At 38.6% G+C, this 18,126-nt stretch overlaps 1 protein-coding gene across 7 annotated transcripts in view; it reads right to left on the bottom strand.

Moving 5' to 3' along the window:
- ZDHHC20 (zinc finger DHHC-type palmitoyltransferase 20) overlaps positions 1-18,126 on the bottom strand; it is a 78,685-nt gene that overhangs the window by 13,779 nt on the left and 46,780 nt on the right. For all 7 annotated transcript variants that reach the window (XR_009259285.1, XR_009259275.1, XR_009259380.1 and 4 more), the window contains exons 8-10: positions 8,387-8,519; positions 4,300-4,426; positions 799-888 (exon numbers count right to left, since the gene is read on the bottom strand). Coding sequence is in view for 3 of the 7 variants with exons in the window: in XM_058721349.1 (XP_058577332.1) it covers positions 799-888; positions 4,300-4,426; positions 8,387-8,519 (350 nt within the window). In the remaining 4 variants the exon portion in view is untranslated. The remainder of the gene's footprint in view (positions 1-798; positions 889-4,299; positions 4,427-8,386; positions 8,520-18,126) is intronic.

Below are 18,126 nucleotides of genomic sequence, written 5' to 3'. Positions count from 1 at the left end.
ACCGAGTCGCACACAGCTGAGGTGACTTGTTCAGACCCACAGTAAGAGTTAGAGTTCTAAGGTCCAAAGACTGGAGGTTCTAAGGTCGACGTTTTGATATTAACGGGCCGGCTTGGAATTTATAATCCCTCCTCCCCCGCAATTTAATTCTGTCTTAAATAAATTTCAACTGTTTCACTTTGACAGAAGCATCTCTATCTTCTTTAAAATTTCATTTAAAATGAGCTATTTCTGTGAATTTATGAATCGGATTGCTTGGTGTGGAAATACTGAGAAAAAAGCTCCTAAGATGAATGAATGAGAAAAAATTTTCCATTTGTATTTTTGAAATCCTCATTAATATTATTTTCACAGCGCAGTTAACATCTGTTTATCAAAATATAATGATGGATCGCATGACCAATTTCTTTGAAAAAAATAGAGCTGATACAAAGCAACAGAATCAAATCTTGAAAGAATATCTTAGTTTCTAGAAAGATGTAGCATGTTTAGGATAGCCATGTTTCCTGGTTGGCCCAGAGATTTCTAGTTCAAGTATCAATGGCAATAGCAAGCACTCTCTTTCTTACCATTAAAAGTGTTATGGTTTGGATGATAAAACATACGGCTGTCTTCAACATACTAGGTAAACACCCACGTTGACTCTCAGTTAAAAACCTTTTCTATAGAATTTCTCTTTGCCTAAGTTGGCTCACAAATTGCTACTGTATTTATATGTGTGTACAACACGCGCACACGCACACACGCACACAGTTTGCTTCACAACCAACACTGAAAAGCTTATGCCAAGAAGCACACCTTCTAGCATATTCATTTTGATTTGTAACAGGAGCTTGTTCCGGATCCATCCCCACAAGGCGAGTTGGAAAACTGCAACCATCACCCAAGCTGCATAATGAAAAATATCAGCGATAATTTAAATCATATTAATGTAAATCGAGGCGTTCAGATTTAATAACCATTCTTCAAAGTCACAGTATGAAGAAATTATACGTTGTCATTACAGAGAATAATTCTTAAAATTTTCTAATTTAGAGGGTTACTCTTCTCTTATAATTTACATGTATTTAAAAACAATATCTTTCATGACTACTAAGATTATAATGCCTCTCATAATACCTCAAACATAGGTATTCAAGTACCAGGGAAGCTGATAATTAAAAATTTGGGTAATTAAGACTATAATTATTATTAAGATTATGCTGCCTCAAACATAGGTAATCAAATATTTGGGTAAGTGACCTGGTCATCACTATCAGTTAGGACATCATAAAGGCACAAAATGGAATTCAAGATGTAAGTTCCACATATTTATTCATTTGACAAGTATTTATTAAATGCCTACAATGCTCCGGGTACTATTATAAGAGGTAGGGATAGAGCAGTGAACAAAGGAGATGAAAATCTCTGCCCTCAAGAAGTTTACAATTAAAAAATTATAGACATATCTTCACATTTTAAAAATACCAAAAGTAGGTAAAACGGACTTTCACTTCCAGCCAAGATGGGTTAACTGGTAAATGTGACCTCCTGGCATGAACAACCAGAAAACTGAATACTATATACAATAACTATTTTCCAAACAGGCAACACAGAACTGAAGTGTCTGAAAGAAGAGAAACCAACCAAGTGAGTCCCAGCTTTCTGCCAGGACCTGGGCACCACCAGGGGAAGCAGAGCAAGGTCGTCTCATTGAATTGAGGTTTCAGAGATGCACGTTTCAAGGTGATGTGCTTGAATCCACTGGACAGAGCGAGGAAGGGCGGATATGCAGAGGAAGGCCTATGGCAATGTGCACAGCATTTCACTGGAGTCTCGTGGTGAATGCTAAACTACACATGTGAATCTGGGAGAAGACCAACTGGGAAGTACAAGAGAACAATCCATGAAGCTCCTACAGCACTGGAAGGCGTTCAAATCTGACCAGCCACACTAGAGAGACCTTACTGTACGTCTGGATTCGGTAGAGACCCCGGCTCGCTCTCGCCTGTGTTGCAGGACTAAACCTGCTCTAAAGAAAATGCTACTTTAAACCCAACCTAACAAAGCTTAAAACAGCCTCAAAAGGACCACACTAAAAACACAAGTAACTGCCAAAGGGAGAAAGCAAAATTTAACACACAAAATTCAAAATGTCTACCACCTAATAAAAAATTACTAGCATGAAAAGTAGGAAAATGGGATCCACAACTAAGAAAAAAACAGTTGTTAGAAAAGAATTAGAAATGACTATGAAAACTTGAAGCAATCACTTTAAATTAGTGACTATAAATGTCTGTGAATTAACAGGAAAAATGGACATAATGAGAAGAGAAATTTAAGATACAAAAAAAAGAACCAAACTGAACTTCTACAAAAGTTCAGAAGAAAAACACAATATTCTGTGTATTCTGAAAAACACAATACCTGAAATGAAACATTCATTAGATGAGCTTAACAGCAGAGCAGACATCACAGAAGAAAAGATCAGCGAACTATCCAAACTTCAGCAGGTAGAGAAAAAAGATGGGGAGCAGGGAAAAACAGCAACGACCTGTGGGTCACGATCAAGCAATTTAACATACATATATTTAAGGGTGCCTGAAAACGCAGTGCGGGGAGAGCATGGGCAGACATGATTAAAATTATTTAATTGTGATGAAAACTATAAATTCAGAGATCCAAGAAGCCTAATGAATCCCAAAGAGGATAAACACAAAGAAACCATACATCATATCAAACTGCTTAAAATCAGTGATCAAGATAACATCTTAAAAGAAGCTAAGGAGGAAAAAAAAGACCCAGGAATTTACAAATGGTGGAATAAAGATGAAATGAGGCTGATTTCCTGTCAAAAACAATGCAATCTGTAAATTAATGGAACAACATCTTTAAAGAATGGGGGAAAAAACAACCAAACCAGTCAACACTGAAATTGCTATTTAGAGCAAATAATCTTTTTTTTTTTTTTAATTTTTTTTTTTTTTACATTTATTTTTTGAGACAGAGCATGAACGGGGGAGGGGCAGACAGAGAGGGAGACACAGAATCGGAAGCAGGCTCCAGGCTCTGAGCCATCAGCCCAGAGCCTGACGCGAGGCTCGAACTCACGGTCTGTGAGATCATGACCTGAGCTGAAGTCGGACGCTTAACCGACCGAGCCACCCAGGCGCCCCTAGAGCAAATAATCTTAAAAAATACTAGTCCGTGTTCTACCCAGTCGGAGTGGACTACCTTGTAATACAGGAGACAAAGGAGACTGGTACACTTAAAAATACAGCGATAGGATCTGCCAAATGAAACACAGAAAAAAGACTAAGAAACGGACAGCGTGTCACTGAGCTGTGGTAGAACTTCTCGTGTACGAATACACATGCATTTGGAGTCCCTGCAGTACTTCTTCTTATTTGAAGACATAATGATTCAAACACTTTCCAAATCTGATGAAAGTTATAAAATCACAGCTCCAAGAAGTTCAACCAATTCCAAGCACAAGAAAAACGAACAACATACCAAACAATATATACCAAGGCGCATCCTAATCAAACTGCATGAAACTAGTGATAAAAAGCCTATTTTAAAAGCACTCAGTGAAAAAGACACATCACATACAGAGTAGAAAAGAATGACTGCAAACCTGTCAGAAAAAAATGTAACCCAGAAGACCATTAAAGCAATATCCAGAATTATATGCCAAGCAAAATGTTTTTCGAAAGTGAAAACAAAACATTATTTTCAGACAAAACTATAGGAATGCAGTAAATTAAGAGAAGAAAATCCCGTAACATTTATAAATATGTCATTCGAATTTCAAATATTTTTTTCCTTTTCTGTAGTGACTCTGATATATAGACAGCCTAAGATGCCTGGGGTCTGGGTGACAAGGAAACTATGAATCATCTCAAGCATTTATTTTCATTTAAATTTGAAGTTAAAAATTGCATTATGTGTTGGGTCTTTGATTTAAAACACAACAGAATAATCTGTGATAGAATCTTTGAGATGTAGCTAGTAAGTATAAATTCTTATCATTTTCTACTTCAAACAACTTATTTACATTTTGAAGGAGAAAGCAATTGTTATTTTTATGAATCATTTTTTCCACTTTCCACATATATGCCCAAACCAAACCCTCTTTTGCCCATGTAATAAAAAACATGAAAAATAAAATATTTTATATAATCAAGATATTCTGAGTTTTCATTCTCCAGGCTCAGAGGATGTCATATACAGTATTCTGTGAATCTTAACACATTTAGCCAGAGAGACAGAGACTATCACAGATTCTGTAATTTCTGAGACCTGCGTTTCATAAATTACCTTGAAAATATTGGAAGTAGCCAGTATTTCTTTTCATCGCCAAAGACTTGTCTCCAATTTTTACTGCATCCAAGAGAAAAACCATTTCCATCAGGTCCATATGAAAATGTGGGTGAGCGGAAGGATTCTGTTATAGATACATAGATTAAAAAAAAGAATTAATCCATTTAATAATTATACAAGGATGGAAAGTAGCAATTTTCTTGCTTACTCTCTTTGATATCAAAGTTTTATGAATATAATTTAAAACAAATATTTGTAACAATTAAAAGAAACTTCTCAAACTTATTTGGGAAAAAATACTACCTCTGAGTATTTCATCATCTTTATAAAATGAAAATGTGAGAAGAATTATCTAATATTACTAAAAAATTATATCTCACTTAAAAAACAAAAGTTTATGGGGTGCCCGGATGGCTCAGTCAGTTAAGCATCTGACTATAAGCTCAGGTCACGATCTCACGGTTCCTGAGTTCGAGCCCTGCATCGGGTTCTGTGCTGACAGCTCAGAGCCTAAACCCTCCTTCACACTCTGTGTCTACCTCTCTGTCTCTCCCCCTCCCCCGCTCATGCTCTGTCTCTCTTGCAAGAATAAAACATAGAAAAAATACTTATTTTGAGACAGAGAGCATGTGCACACGCATGCAAGTGGGGGAAGGGCAGAGAGAGAAGGAGAGAGAATCCCAAGCAGGCTCTGTGCTGACAGTGTGGGGCTCGAACCGCATGGGGCTTGAACCCATGAACTGTGATAGCATGACCTGAGCCGAAATCAAGAGTCAGATGCTTAACTGACTGAGCTACCCAAGCGCCCCTATATCTCCCTTTTAAAAAAAGATATGCTAACTCTTGTGACTTCACTCATTCATTACTTACCACGTGCCTCTTGGCACAGTACCAGATGTTTGAGATCCAAAGGTAAATTAGACGAGATTCTGAAAGAACCGACAGTCTAATAAAGCCTAACAAAACTGCACTGTGACACAGATACAGGTGTGAATGGGGGTGGTAGTACTTGAACATGATCTTGAACGATGGATAAAAAAAGAGGCAGATGCTAATCCGAGACCATTATTTCAAACTTGGCTGCTCAATGCTCCATAGCGAGGGCTGAAGAAAGATACACTTCTCACCAGAAAAATGGCTTTTTTCCTTTATTTAAAAGTACAATGCATTTTAGCATGTTTTATAAGCTATGGGTAAGAAGCCAGGGAGAGAGGAATTGGGAAAGGTTGATGATACAGAACAGTCAAGTAGAAACTGATGCAAGAAAATTCTAGAAGAAATGGGACAGCCTCTAGAAGAGTTCTAAAGATTAACCTTAGATACCAGAAAAGACATTTGTCCTCAGAATTTAGAGGCAGCGTGACAGTGATGGGTTTGAAAGGAGAAATGTCTGTGTGAGGTTACCAGGGTGGGGGGAAGGCGGTTAAAAATTTACCTGTGACAACTTCTAATTTTTTCAGAAACACGTGACATGTGACTGCCAAAGAGAGGAGAGGACCCAAGTGAGGTCTGAGACTTTAACTGGGTAGGTGCACCCATCACTGTGGGAGTAAGACTGCCTTCCCCAGCTTTCTACACCTCAGCATACTTGTGGATAAAGTGAAGCGCTGGGGAATAACCAGGGAGCAGATCAGCAAATGAATTATGGGAGGAAACCAGGGTGGGTGTAGTGTGAGGGTACTGTCAGGAGTCGTTAAAGTCACTTGTTACAGGATCTAAAGCGGAAAAGACGAGAAAATGAGACCAGAAAGGAAGGGAGTCCTTGAGAGAGAGGTGCTGGAGAATACAGGCAGGGTCAAAGAGGAAATTCGGTGGCATACAGAAAAGGATAGATGAAAGGATGAAGAATGGCCAGAGAATGGAAAATTCCAATTGAAAATTTCAGGGACTCCTCAGTTCCAAGAGAATAAAAGGTTCAATATTTAGTTTATGGGAATGATTAGCCACCAGAATCAAAGACAGCTTGCCTGTCGGGGATGATCGCAGTTGTCTGAATATAGAAACTCTTTAAATTGGAGAACTACTCTCAAGGTAGGTAGGTGACAGTAATGGAGAAGGGTAGAGGGGATACCTCAAAGGACACAAGAGCAGGACTCTGGAAGAAGCAATGGAGAACCAGCCCAAGGTCAGGGGTGTGGAAGGTGAGGCTGTAAAGGAAGTGGTGTGTCCGGGTAATGATTTTTCAAAGTGTGGGTTAAAACACCCGGATAGCTGTTTTTCACATCCGATAGGCTGTGAAATCAACTCAGTGGTTTGTGACCAGCATTTCTTTTTAATGAACTAGAACAGAAAATATTAGAGTACATTGCAAATAAAGATTAATAATGTTTTATCAATTTTTTGCTTATTTTATTTATATAATTTTGTAAATGTGTACATGCACTAGGTCACGATACAAATGATGCCTTTCTTACTGGAGTCACAGGCAAAAAAGTTTGCAGAAGACTAAAGAGAACAACGGGTTTCCCATGAAGCACTGCTCTCTCATAACAACAACGCTGGGCAAGAAACGAAGCAGGATTAGAACTGTAAGTGTTCCAAGTGTTAAGGTTAAAAAGTTAAATTAAAGTGCTCAGGCTCCCATCTGAAGCAGTCAGCTATGACTCAGCTTCAACCGAAGGATGCCAGATAGGAAAACGGGCCCACTGTTACCAGATTTACCAATTTCTGAAAAGAATTCTACTTTTCTATAGGAAATCTCTCCCTTTCTAGTTCGGGTGGTTCATAAGGACTAGACTTTCCATGTAGGCTGCCTTTTATCATTGCCGGTTAAAGACAAGGAGATGGCAGGATATCTGTGAACAGGGTAACGAATTAATTACTAGACACCAGAAAGTTTATTTATACAGAAAAGGGAGGAATGCATGTTGGGACTGAAGGAGGTGGGCTGGGAAAGAAAAGGCACAGAAATCTTTACCCATCCATCCATCCATATGGAGCCCATCATGCCTTAAATGACTCAGTAGGACACAAGGTTAAAATAACCCAGAGACATATCTAAAAGTCTCCCTAAGATGTCTTTATCTTTCTGTATGATAATCTATCTGCCTCTAATTCTCCTGTTAGACATATGGCTTTAGATGGCAAGGAGTCTTTGACTTTCCTATGAAACAATGTGACAAATCCCTATTTTGTCTTTTTTTTTTTAAATTTTTTATTTGAGAGAGAGAGGGGGAGTGTGAGCAGGGTAGAAGGGCAGGGAGAATCTCAGTTAAGCTCCATGTTTAGCACAGAGTCCAACGTGGGGCTCAATCCCATGACCCTTGGGATCATGACCTGAGCCGAAATCAAGAGCTGGATGCTCAATTGACTAAGCCACCAGGTGCCCCAACAAATCCTTATCTTGTACTTTGGTACATTAGCCAATGCCTGAATATTTCGATTAGAGCACAGTAGCTGCTTACAGGCTAATAGCTTAGTTTGAGCAATGAATGCCACATCACCCTTATTTAGGAAATGTTTGTCCAATTATTTTAATACTTCACTGAGTTTCTCCCCTATATTGTACTTTAAAAAATGAACAACAAAAAAAAGGAAATAAATACTGATATTAGTGATATAATATATAAATTTCACTGTCAATTGACATAAAGCCATGTTAAAAACACTACTCAATCAGGGAACATGCCAGTCAGTGTGCAATCAACTGTGGGGGAAAAGAGTAAAAGACTTACATGTTTTAGCTAAAAAAAAAAAAAAAAGCTGTAAATGAGGATTCAAAAATTTTTTTTTGCATTCAGAGAATGAACTTCCTTATAACATGTAAATCTACTATCTACCTTTATAGGTTGATTTTTGAAAAAGCATTGTATAAACGCAGGGAACAGCTTTTGTTTACTAAAATTTATGCAGTCGGTTCTTTTATATACAATGCACCACTGAAAATACATACAAAAGCCAAACTCATTTCCTCAACCTTCAAAACAATGAACGTTTACATTTATTGTACACCCATTGTTCTTATCCAGTCACAGTCTTAATACGGAACTGTTTTACACTTCTTTATCATCTATCTTCTCATGATACTTCATACTCATTTATGGTCATTTTCCTAAATAATTAGGATTTCTTTTAACCTACTTACCTATTGTTGTTCTGTTTCTTCCAACCAGCCAGCAGTGGTAGCTGAAAAGTGACAGGACGCTGATGAAGAACATTGTAGACACAAAGAAAAGAAAAAGTACGTGGAACTTTGCACGTGTATCAGAGAGTTCATTCTGAGGAAGGAAAAAAGAAGAGTCAACTTTAGAACCGTCAGCCTCTAAAATATATTATTATCTGGTTCTTCCTAAAGACTGCCGAATCTACCAAAACTCTTGCCAGATATGAAGACTATGGAGTAAATTGAGGTAATAAATCCAAAGGCAACATCTCCAAAAACAGAAAATTGGCATTATCAAAGGAGCTTGCTTATGTAAAAGGTGGAAAGAGTCATTTTAAAAATTACTCTCGAACATTTAAAAATTTTAGTAATGTTTTCAATAATAAGGATGCACTTTTTTGCTCAACATTTTCTTTTGTACTTTACGCATATCTTCGTATGCTTTCCCCAATATCCAGGATATACAACGGCTTTCCTTATCTATGCCAAAATATTTGCTTATTTTAATTACACATGCTGCTAATCAGACACTAGCTGTGATAAATTTACCTTTAATTTCTACTTTTGGAACACCACAGCAAATATCCCCATGCCCTCAGTTGTCTTGATTCCTACCTTTTTTATCCTCGTTCAATTCCTCCAGTCTTTTTCAGTAATTGGCAATTTTGGTACATACATTTACCACAAGGTATTAGTGAATGAAAACAGCTTCTCTGTTACCCGTTCTTATGGCAATATTCATTTTAACAGAAGCAAAACCTTAACCTGGAATTATTATCTATTAATAGGAGACAGAGGAAGCCCTTAAGTGTTGGCTCTTAAAATAAAACCGTCCATCTGGTTTTCCACTAGAGCATGAGGTGGTTCTGCTTGACTGAAACATTGTTTACAGGGTAAATGGAAGGTTTTTAGCATTGGATGATTCTTTCGTCTTTTTCTCTTCTCTCCCAGAGTAACCACAATGTGTTTTCACTACACCAGGTGATTCTTCTAACTTCCCATCTTGTGAAGCAAATGAGTTTTATACGTTTTTACTAGAAATGTCACAAGAATGGCATGGCAGTGATGTTCTTTTACCTTTGGACAACTCTCTGTAGATTTCCTGCGGCAAAGCTTGTACAAATAGAGATAATGTATTAAGAAACCAAATTTTATACAAAATTATCCTGAACACTACTTTTGCAGATCTTTTATGTTTCGAAGGAACACTAAGATGTTGCTCTCCAAAGGTCGTTGGCATTTCCTCCAAAAACACAAAAGAGAACGCAGACACGAATATTTAGCTCTTCAAGCACATTCAAGGTATACTTTCAACAGACACTTTTACACTGTTTTTAAAAACAGAGATTTATATCTAGGAAAAAATAAAATTCTTTTTTTTTTTTTTTTAGCAAATAGCTCTTATTAAAAAACTTCTGATTAGCAGTTTCTTTCTAAAAACTGTATCTGAGAATTTCTTACCACCTGCACTGCTACCGCAACAGCTTTCTCAGGGCGCCGTCCTTTACCCTGCCGTCTAGTTTCAGCTCGGCAATCAGGGTGATGCGTTACAGTGAGACCACGTCACTCCTCTGCTCCCGTTTCACTCAGCGTGAAAGACAACGTCCCTGACACTCTCCGAGGCCCGCTGCCTGGGCTTCACGTCGCTCCCATTCTCAGTCATTGTACTTCAGCCACACTAGCCCCCTCGCTGTCACACGAACGCAGTGGGGGTGCGCCTACAAAATTTGGGGCCTTTGCTCTGAAGTCCAGATGCTTCCTCAGAAGTCTTCTCTCGGATGTCCACTAACTCCCCTCAAGTCTTGGCTCAAATCTTATCCTTCTTATTGAGATCTACCCTGATCACACTCTTTTTCGAAAATTGAGATATAACTGACATGTAACGTTAGTTTCGGTTGTAAAACATGATTTTACATATATATCAAAATGATCAGCACAATAAGTCTAGCTAACATCCATACCACAGGCACAAATTTCTTTTCCTAGTGAGGAGATCTTTTAAGAGGTACTATCTTAGCGACTTTACAACACATTTAACTATAGTCACTATGTTGCGCATTACATACTCAGGACGTATGTTATTTTGAACACCTTCACCCACTGTGCCCACCCCCCATGCGTTGTCCCTGACAATCACCAATCTGCTCTCTGTGTCTATGAGTTCAAAAAGTTTACATTTAAGTGACAAAAATAGTATTTTTATTTCTCTGACTTATTTCACTTAGTGTAAAGTCCTCCAGACCCATCCATGTGGTCACAAATGGCAGGATTTCCTTCTCTTTATGGCTGAGTAATATTCCATTGTGTACACACACACACACACACACGAGTTTCTTTATCCATTTGTCCATTGATGGATACTTAGGTTGTTTTCATTTCTTGGCTATTCTAAATAAGCTGCAACGCACACAGGGTTACACGTATGTTTTCAAGTTAGTATTTTCATTTCCTTTGGATGAATATCCAGAAGTAGAATTGCTGGATCATACAGTAGTTCTAATTTTTTGAGGAATCCTTATACTGTTTCCATAGTGGCTAAACCAATCTACATTCCCACCAACGGTGCATGTATTCCCTTTTCTTTATATCCTCGCCGACACCAGTTATTTCTTATCTTTTGATAATAGTTGCTCTAACAGGTATGAGTTGATGTCTCACCCTGTGGTTTTGATTTGCATTTCCCTGATTAGTGACATTGACCACTTTTTCCTGTACCTGCTGGCCATCCATAGGTCTTTGGAAAAATGCCTGTTCAGATCCTCTGCACATTAAAAAAAAAAAAAATTTTTTTAACGTTTATTTTTGAGAAGAGACAGAGCATGAGCGGGGGAGGAAAAAGAGGGAGACACAGAATCCGAAGCAGGCTCCGCGCTCTGAGCTATCAGCACAGAGCCTGACATGGGGCTCGAACTCACAGACCGTGAGATCATGACCTGAGCTGAAGTTGTATGCTTAACCGACTGAGCCACCCAGGCACCCCTCCTCTTCACATTTTTATTTTTTTAAATTTACATCCAAATCAGTTAGCATATAGTGCAACAATGATTTCAGGAGCAGATTCCTCAATGCCCCTTACCCATTTAGCCCATCCCCCCCCCACACCCCCTCTAGTAACCCTGTTTGTTCTCCATATTTAAGAGTCTCTTATGTTTTGTCCCCCTCCCTGTTTTTGTATTATTTTTGTTTCCCTTCCCTTATGTTCCTCTCTTTTGTCTCTTAAAGTCCTTATATGAGTGAAGTCATATGATATTTGTCTTTCTCTAATTTCACTTAGCATAATACCCTCCAGTTCCATCCATGTAGTTGCAAATGTCCTCTGCACATTTTTTAATTGTTTTTTTGGCTACTGAGTTATAGGAGCTCTTTGTATATTTTGTCTATTACCCCCTTATCAGATAATATGAGTTGCAAATATCTTCTCCCATTCAATAGGCTGCTTTTTTGATTTGTTAATAGTTTCCTTTGTCTTCGTAGTCTGATGCAGTCCCACCTGTTTACTTTTGCTTTTTGTTGCCTTTGGTGTTAAATCTAAAAAACATGAAGGAGCTTACTGCCTATGTTTTAACCTAGGAGATTTACGGTTTCAGGTCTTATGTTCAAGTCTTTAATCTATTTGGAACGGATTTTTGTATGATGGAGGTAGGGATCCAGTTTCATTCTCTTGCATGTGGCTGTCCATGTTTACCAACATTACTTATTACAAAGATTGTCCTTTGCCCACTGTATATTCTTGGCTCCTGTGTCAAAAATTAACTGACCCAAGATTCATGGGTTTATTTCTGGCCTATTCTGTTCCTTTGACCTATGTGTCTGTTTTCACGCCAATACCATACGGTTCTGATTACTATAGCTTTGTAATACAACTTGAAATCAGGAAGCATGATACCTCCAGCTTTGTTCTTCTTTTTCAAGACTGCCTTAGCTATTTGGGGTCTTCTGTGGTTCCACATAAACTTTAGGATTGCTTGTTCTATTTCTGTGAAAAATGACATTGGAACTTAGTTATGGGGTTCGCTGAAATCTGTAGATGGCTTTTGGTAGTATGGACATTTTGACAATGTTAACTCTTCCAGTCCATGAGCACAGTTAACTTTCCATTTGTTTGTGCCTTCGACTGCCTTCAGCAGTCTCTTACGGTCCCCAATGTATAGGTCTTTCAACTCCTCGGTTAAAATTATTCCCTAAGTATTTTGCCCTTTCTGATGCCAGTGTAAATGGGATTGTTTTCTCAATTTCTCTTCTGATAGTTTGTTACTAATACAGAAATGCAACTGATTTTATACCCTGCAACTTTACCAAATCAGTTTCCTAGTTCTAACAGTTTTTGTGAAGTCTTTTATTTTTTTTCTGTTCAAATAATGTTTATTGATAGACTAGCATAAAAAGATGGCTGTGAAAATCATATAGGTATTTTCAATGAGAAGACATATCCACCCTGTACTTCCCAATTCTTAAAAGATACTTTATGAGGTTTCTAAAATAATGTAGAGTAAAAGTGTATTTATATCATCCCAGTTTTGTTTTTTTTTTAATGTTTATTTATGAGAGAGAGAGACAGAGCATGAGCAGGGGAGGGGCAGAGAGAGAGAGAGAGAGAGACAGAGAGAGAGAGAGAGAGAGAGAGAGAGAGAGAGAGAGAGATTTTGAAGCAGGCTCCAGGCCTGTCAGTACAGAACTGTCAGTACAGAGCCTGACACGGGGCTCAAACTCATGAACCGTGACATGACCTGAGCCGAAGTCAGACACTTGACTGACTGAGCCACCCAGGCACCCCAATCATCCTGTTTTTTAAATTTAAATCCAACTTAGTTAACACACTGTAATAATGATTTCAGAAATAGAATTTAGTGATTCATCACTTTCATATAACACCCAGTGCTCATCCCAACAAGTGCCCTCAAGGCCCATCACCCATTTAGCCCATCCTCCCCACCCAACACCCCTATAGCAACCCTCAGTTTGTTCTCTATAGTTAAGAGTCTCTTACGGTTTGCTTCCCTCTCTGTTTTTATCTTACTTTTGCTTCCCTTCCTTTATTCATCTGTTTTGTATCTTAAATTCCACAAAGGAGTGAAATCATATGATACTTATCTTTCTCTGACTTATTTCACTTAGCATAATACACTCTAGTTCCATCCATGTTGTTGCAAATGGCAAGATTTCATTCTTTTTGATTGCCGAGTAATATTACCTTACACACACACACACACACACACACACACACACACACACACCCCACATCTTCTTTATCCATTCATCAGTCAATGGACATCTGGGCTCTTTCCATAATTTGGCTATTGTCGATAGTGCTGCTTAAACATTGGGGCGCATGTGCCCCTTCAAATCAGCATTTTTGTATCCTTTGGATACATTTTGGTGAGTCTTTTGGGTATTCTAAACATATGCATTATGCAAACAAAGATAATTGTACTTCTTTCCTATTTGAATTCCTTTTCTTTTTCTTGCCTAATTGCTGTGGATAGGACTTCCAACACATACTATGTTGAATAAAAGTAGCAAGAGTGGGAATCTTGTCTTCTTCTTTTTTTTTTTTTTAATGTTTATTTTTGAGAGAGAAAGCATATGCAGAAGGAGGCGCGGAGAGACAGGAGATAATCCCAAGCAGGCTCCATGCTGTCAGCGTGGAGCCCAGTGTGGGGCTAGATCTCACAAACTGTAAGACCACGACCTGACTAGAAATCAAGAGTCCAACACTTAACTGACTGAGCCACCCAGGCACCCCAATCCTTATCTTGCTCTTAACCTTAGGGGAAAAACTTTAAGCTTTTCATCACTGACTACGATGTTAGCTATGGGCTTGTCATATATGGCTTTTATTGTATTAAGATCTATTCCCTCTATAACTACTTTGTTAAGAATTTTTATCAAAAATGGACATTGAGGGGCCCCTGAGTGACTCAATCGGTTAAGCCTCTGACTTCGGTTCCGGTCATGATCTCATGGCTCATGAGTTTGAGCCCCGCATCGGGCTTTGTGTTGACAGCTCAGAGTCTGGAGCCTGCTTCGGATTCTGTGTCTCCGTCACTCTCTCTCTGCCCCTTCCTTGCTCATGCTCTCTCTCAAAAATAAAATAAAACACTTTAAAAAATGGCCATTGAATTTTGTCAAATGTTTCTCTGCATCCAGGGAAATAATCATATGATTTTTTTCCTTCATTTTTTAAATGTGGTGCGTCATGCTGATTGACTTAAAGATGCTGAACCAAACCTGCATCCCTAGAATAAATCCCACTTGATCATGGTATATGATCCTTTTAATGTATTCTTTTTTAAAATGTTATTTATTTAATTTTGAGAGAGAATGCACAAGCGGCGGGGCGGGGGGGGGGGGGGCAAAGAGAGAGGGAGACACAGAATCTGAGGCAGGCTCCAAGCTCAGAGCTGTCAGCACCGAGGCCAACCCACAAACTGTAGGATCATGACCTGAGCCAAAGTCAGATGCTTAATTGAATGAGCCACCCAGGTGTCCCCTTTTAAAGTATTCTTGAATTCAGTTTGCTAATATTTTTTTTGAAGACTTTTATGTCTTTGTTCAACAAGGATATTGGCCTATAATTTTTTTCCTTGTAGTGTTCTTGTCTACTTTGGGTATCAGGGTAATACTGGCCTTATAAAATAAATTTGGAAGTGTTCCCTCTTCTATTTTTTTTTTTTTTTTTTGGAAGATTCTGAAGACTGGCATTGATTCTTTAAATGTTCGGTTGAATTCACTACCAAACCATCTGGTTTCTGGACTTTTATTTATTGGGAAGTTATTAATTTAATTTTGTTACTAGCAATCTGTTCAGATTTTCTATTTCATCACGACTCAGTCTTGGTAGGTTGTATGTTTCTAGGAATGTATCCATTTCTTCTAGGCTGTCTAATTTGTTGCTGCATAATTGTTCAGAGTAGTCTCTGATGATCCTTTGCATTTCTGTGGTATCAGCTGTAATGTATCCCCTTTCATTTCTAATTTCGAGTCCTCTTTCTTCCTTGATGGGTCTAGGTAAAGGTTTACCTGTTCTGTTTACCTTTTCAAAAAACCAACTTTGGCTTGTATGTTCTTTTTCTAGTTCCTGAAACGTAAAGTCAGGTTATTTGAGATCTTTCTTATTTGTGAGTTTTCCAGTTTTCGTTTTTGTGACTCATTTCTGGTTTTATACCACTGTGTTTTCTGTTTCTTTCGGATGGAGTGTTCTGTATGTCTCTTAAGGCCACCTGTTCTGATGTGTCATTTTTTCCCCACGACTTAAACTGCCTCACTGCTCTAATGTGTCGCTTTAATGCCAATCCTTCCTTACTGATTTTCTGTCTGGATGATCTGTCCATTGATCACAGTGGGCCATCTCCCTTTAGGTCTGCTAATATTTGCTCTGTGTATTCAGGTGCTCCCATGTTGGGTGCACATATTCTTTTTTCACATGTCCACCAACTCCCGTCAAACCTTTGCTAAAGCCTGATCTTCTCACTGAGGTCTACGCTGCTCGCTCTGACACTTGCGTCTGTCCTTGTCACGCCACCCCAAGAAACTTGCCGCATCCCTTACTCTGCTCTACTTTTACTTCTCTTCACCGTGTACTTTCTTTTTTTTTTTTTTTTTTTCAACGTTTTTAATTTATTTTTGGGACAGAGAGAGACAGAGCATGAACAGGGGAGGGGCAGAGAGAGAGGGAGACACAGAATCGGAAACAGGCTCCAGGCTCGGAGCCATCAGCCCAGAGCCTGACGCGGGGCTCGAACTCACGGACCGCGAGATCGTGACCTGGCTGAAGTCGGACGCTTAACCGACTACGCCACCCAGGCACCCCATCTTCACCGTGTACTTTCTAACACGCAGTAGGATTTACTTATTTATTACATGTATGTGCCTTCCTCTTCTCAAAAATAAGTTCTATAAAAACAGGACTCTGTTTTGTTCACTGATTTATCCGAAGTGCCTAGAACACTGCCTGGTACATAGTAAGTACTCAATAAATATTTGTTGAATGAAGAAAAAGATTTAAGTTTACTAGCGTTTCCTTACTCATAGTGATCCTGAAGGAGTTAAAAATACTTATTCGTTAATTAATAAATCATTATATGCAAACACTGGAGTTTCTGATAAAAAACGTAAAATTCTGTAATTTAGACTTTATTCATCTGGCACTAAATCCTTTACGTAAACAGGGCCACTGAACAGGGCTCAGAGGGTTGTTAACTGAACAAAGGTGCTCAGAAGCAGGGGAACAACAGAACCCCAAACTCGGTGGGCTGAGGCCACACAGAACTGGGTGCTTTCTTCTAACATGCACAAAGGCACTGCAGGTGCCAGCATCCCCTGGTTTTCAATGCCCCAAGTCGAAAACATCCAAAAATGTTTTAGGGAAAGTCTTTGTAAAATATCTTAGCTATTTCCTGGATAAATAATTGTGCTTGATGACTGAGGCTTTAATTATGTTACGTCCAAGGAACACTATGAAAAGCAACTCACAGTGGAAAGTAGCCGGATGCTGAAACAGAAAAAATCTACGTTCAAATTCCGGCTGGTTACCTAACTCGTCCACCCTCAGTTTTCAACTCTGAAAATGGGAATGGCAACAGCTCCTTCTGCATTAACTTCATTTTCTTATTTTCTGTATTCTTGACGCACTGGCACCTGGGGCCTTGCTGACTGAAGAGAGGCCGCCTCTCCCACAGCTTTCCGGTCCTTAAGTGACAGCAAGGAATAAACCTGTTTGTCTATGACAACCTAACCAATCCAGAGTTCATACTCCAAGCCACCTCCTCTCTCTGGCTGTCACTCTCCAGGAGACAATACTGCCCTGCCTTCACCACTCCACGGAAAGGTGAACACAACCCAGGGACTACGGACATTATTCAAACTGGCTCACCCTAAATCTGGTCACCCTGCCTGGTGCTTCCCACGTGGTCCTGCATGGCACGGTGGGCCCCTCCCCTCAGACACCGTGAGCAACAAACTTCCTTTTCAATGATACCTAATCAGCTCCCGATTGGCTGGCTTCAACATGCCTGAGCAGTTCAGTCATAAAACCTACATTTTAAAACCTCTCAATAGAATTTTTAGGAAGGATAAATACAAAGTACTTTTTGACCACAATAATCCCCTCTTCAAAATCAAAATTTAAATGTGAAAACAAAACTAATTAAAATGCCAATGGAAAAGGAAAACCTGGGTCAATATTGTATAAATGTATAGTGAACAGACTAAAGCCAGAAGTCATAAATGAAAAGCATGGCTTTTAAATAAATAGGAAAATCAGAAATCATAAAAATACTGCTTTAAAAATATAAAACTTCGATTTGACAAAAACAAAACAGGGTTGTAAGATATAAACTGAAAACGTGGAAAAAAACCTTTGCAACTCATGATAGAAAAAAGATTAACATCTACAGAGGCAGGAAACAGGTTAGTGGTTATTTCGGGTATTGGCAATTTCACTTTTATTACTGTAATACTGCAGTAAGTCTCTTCAACTCAACTAAAAGCAATTACTTCCCTAAAACTGGTATATCTACTGTTACAATATTGTTGAAAATAGTTTGGATCACTAAAGTTCACTGTATCTTATTTACTATCCATTTATATACAAATAAACATTAAACATATGAAGGTAAATTATAACCGATCTCTTTCTGATCCATTATAAATTCCATCTAGTAAAACTGAAATGAAGTGTATCTATTTATAATAAAGAATGAAGGAATTCTTTATGAATATAG

Source organism: Neofelis nebulosa, chromosome 1 (genome assembly GCF_028018385.1).
Source record: "Neofelis nebulosa isolate mNeoNeb1 chromosome 1, mNeoNeb1.pri, whole genome shotgun sequence".
Lineage (NCBI taxonomy): Eukaryota > Metazoa > Chordata > Mammalia > Carnivora > Felidae > Neofelis > Neofelis nebulosa.
The sequence above is the reverse complement of the archived record's forward strand: the minus strand, read 5'-3'. Positions and strand labels throughout refer to the sequence as shown.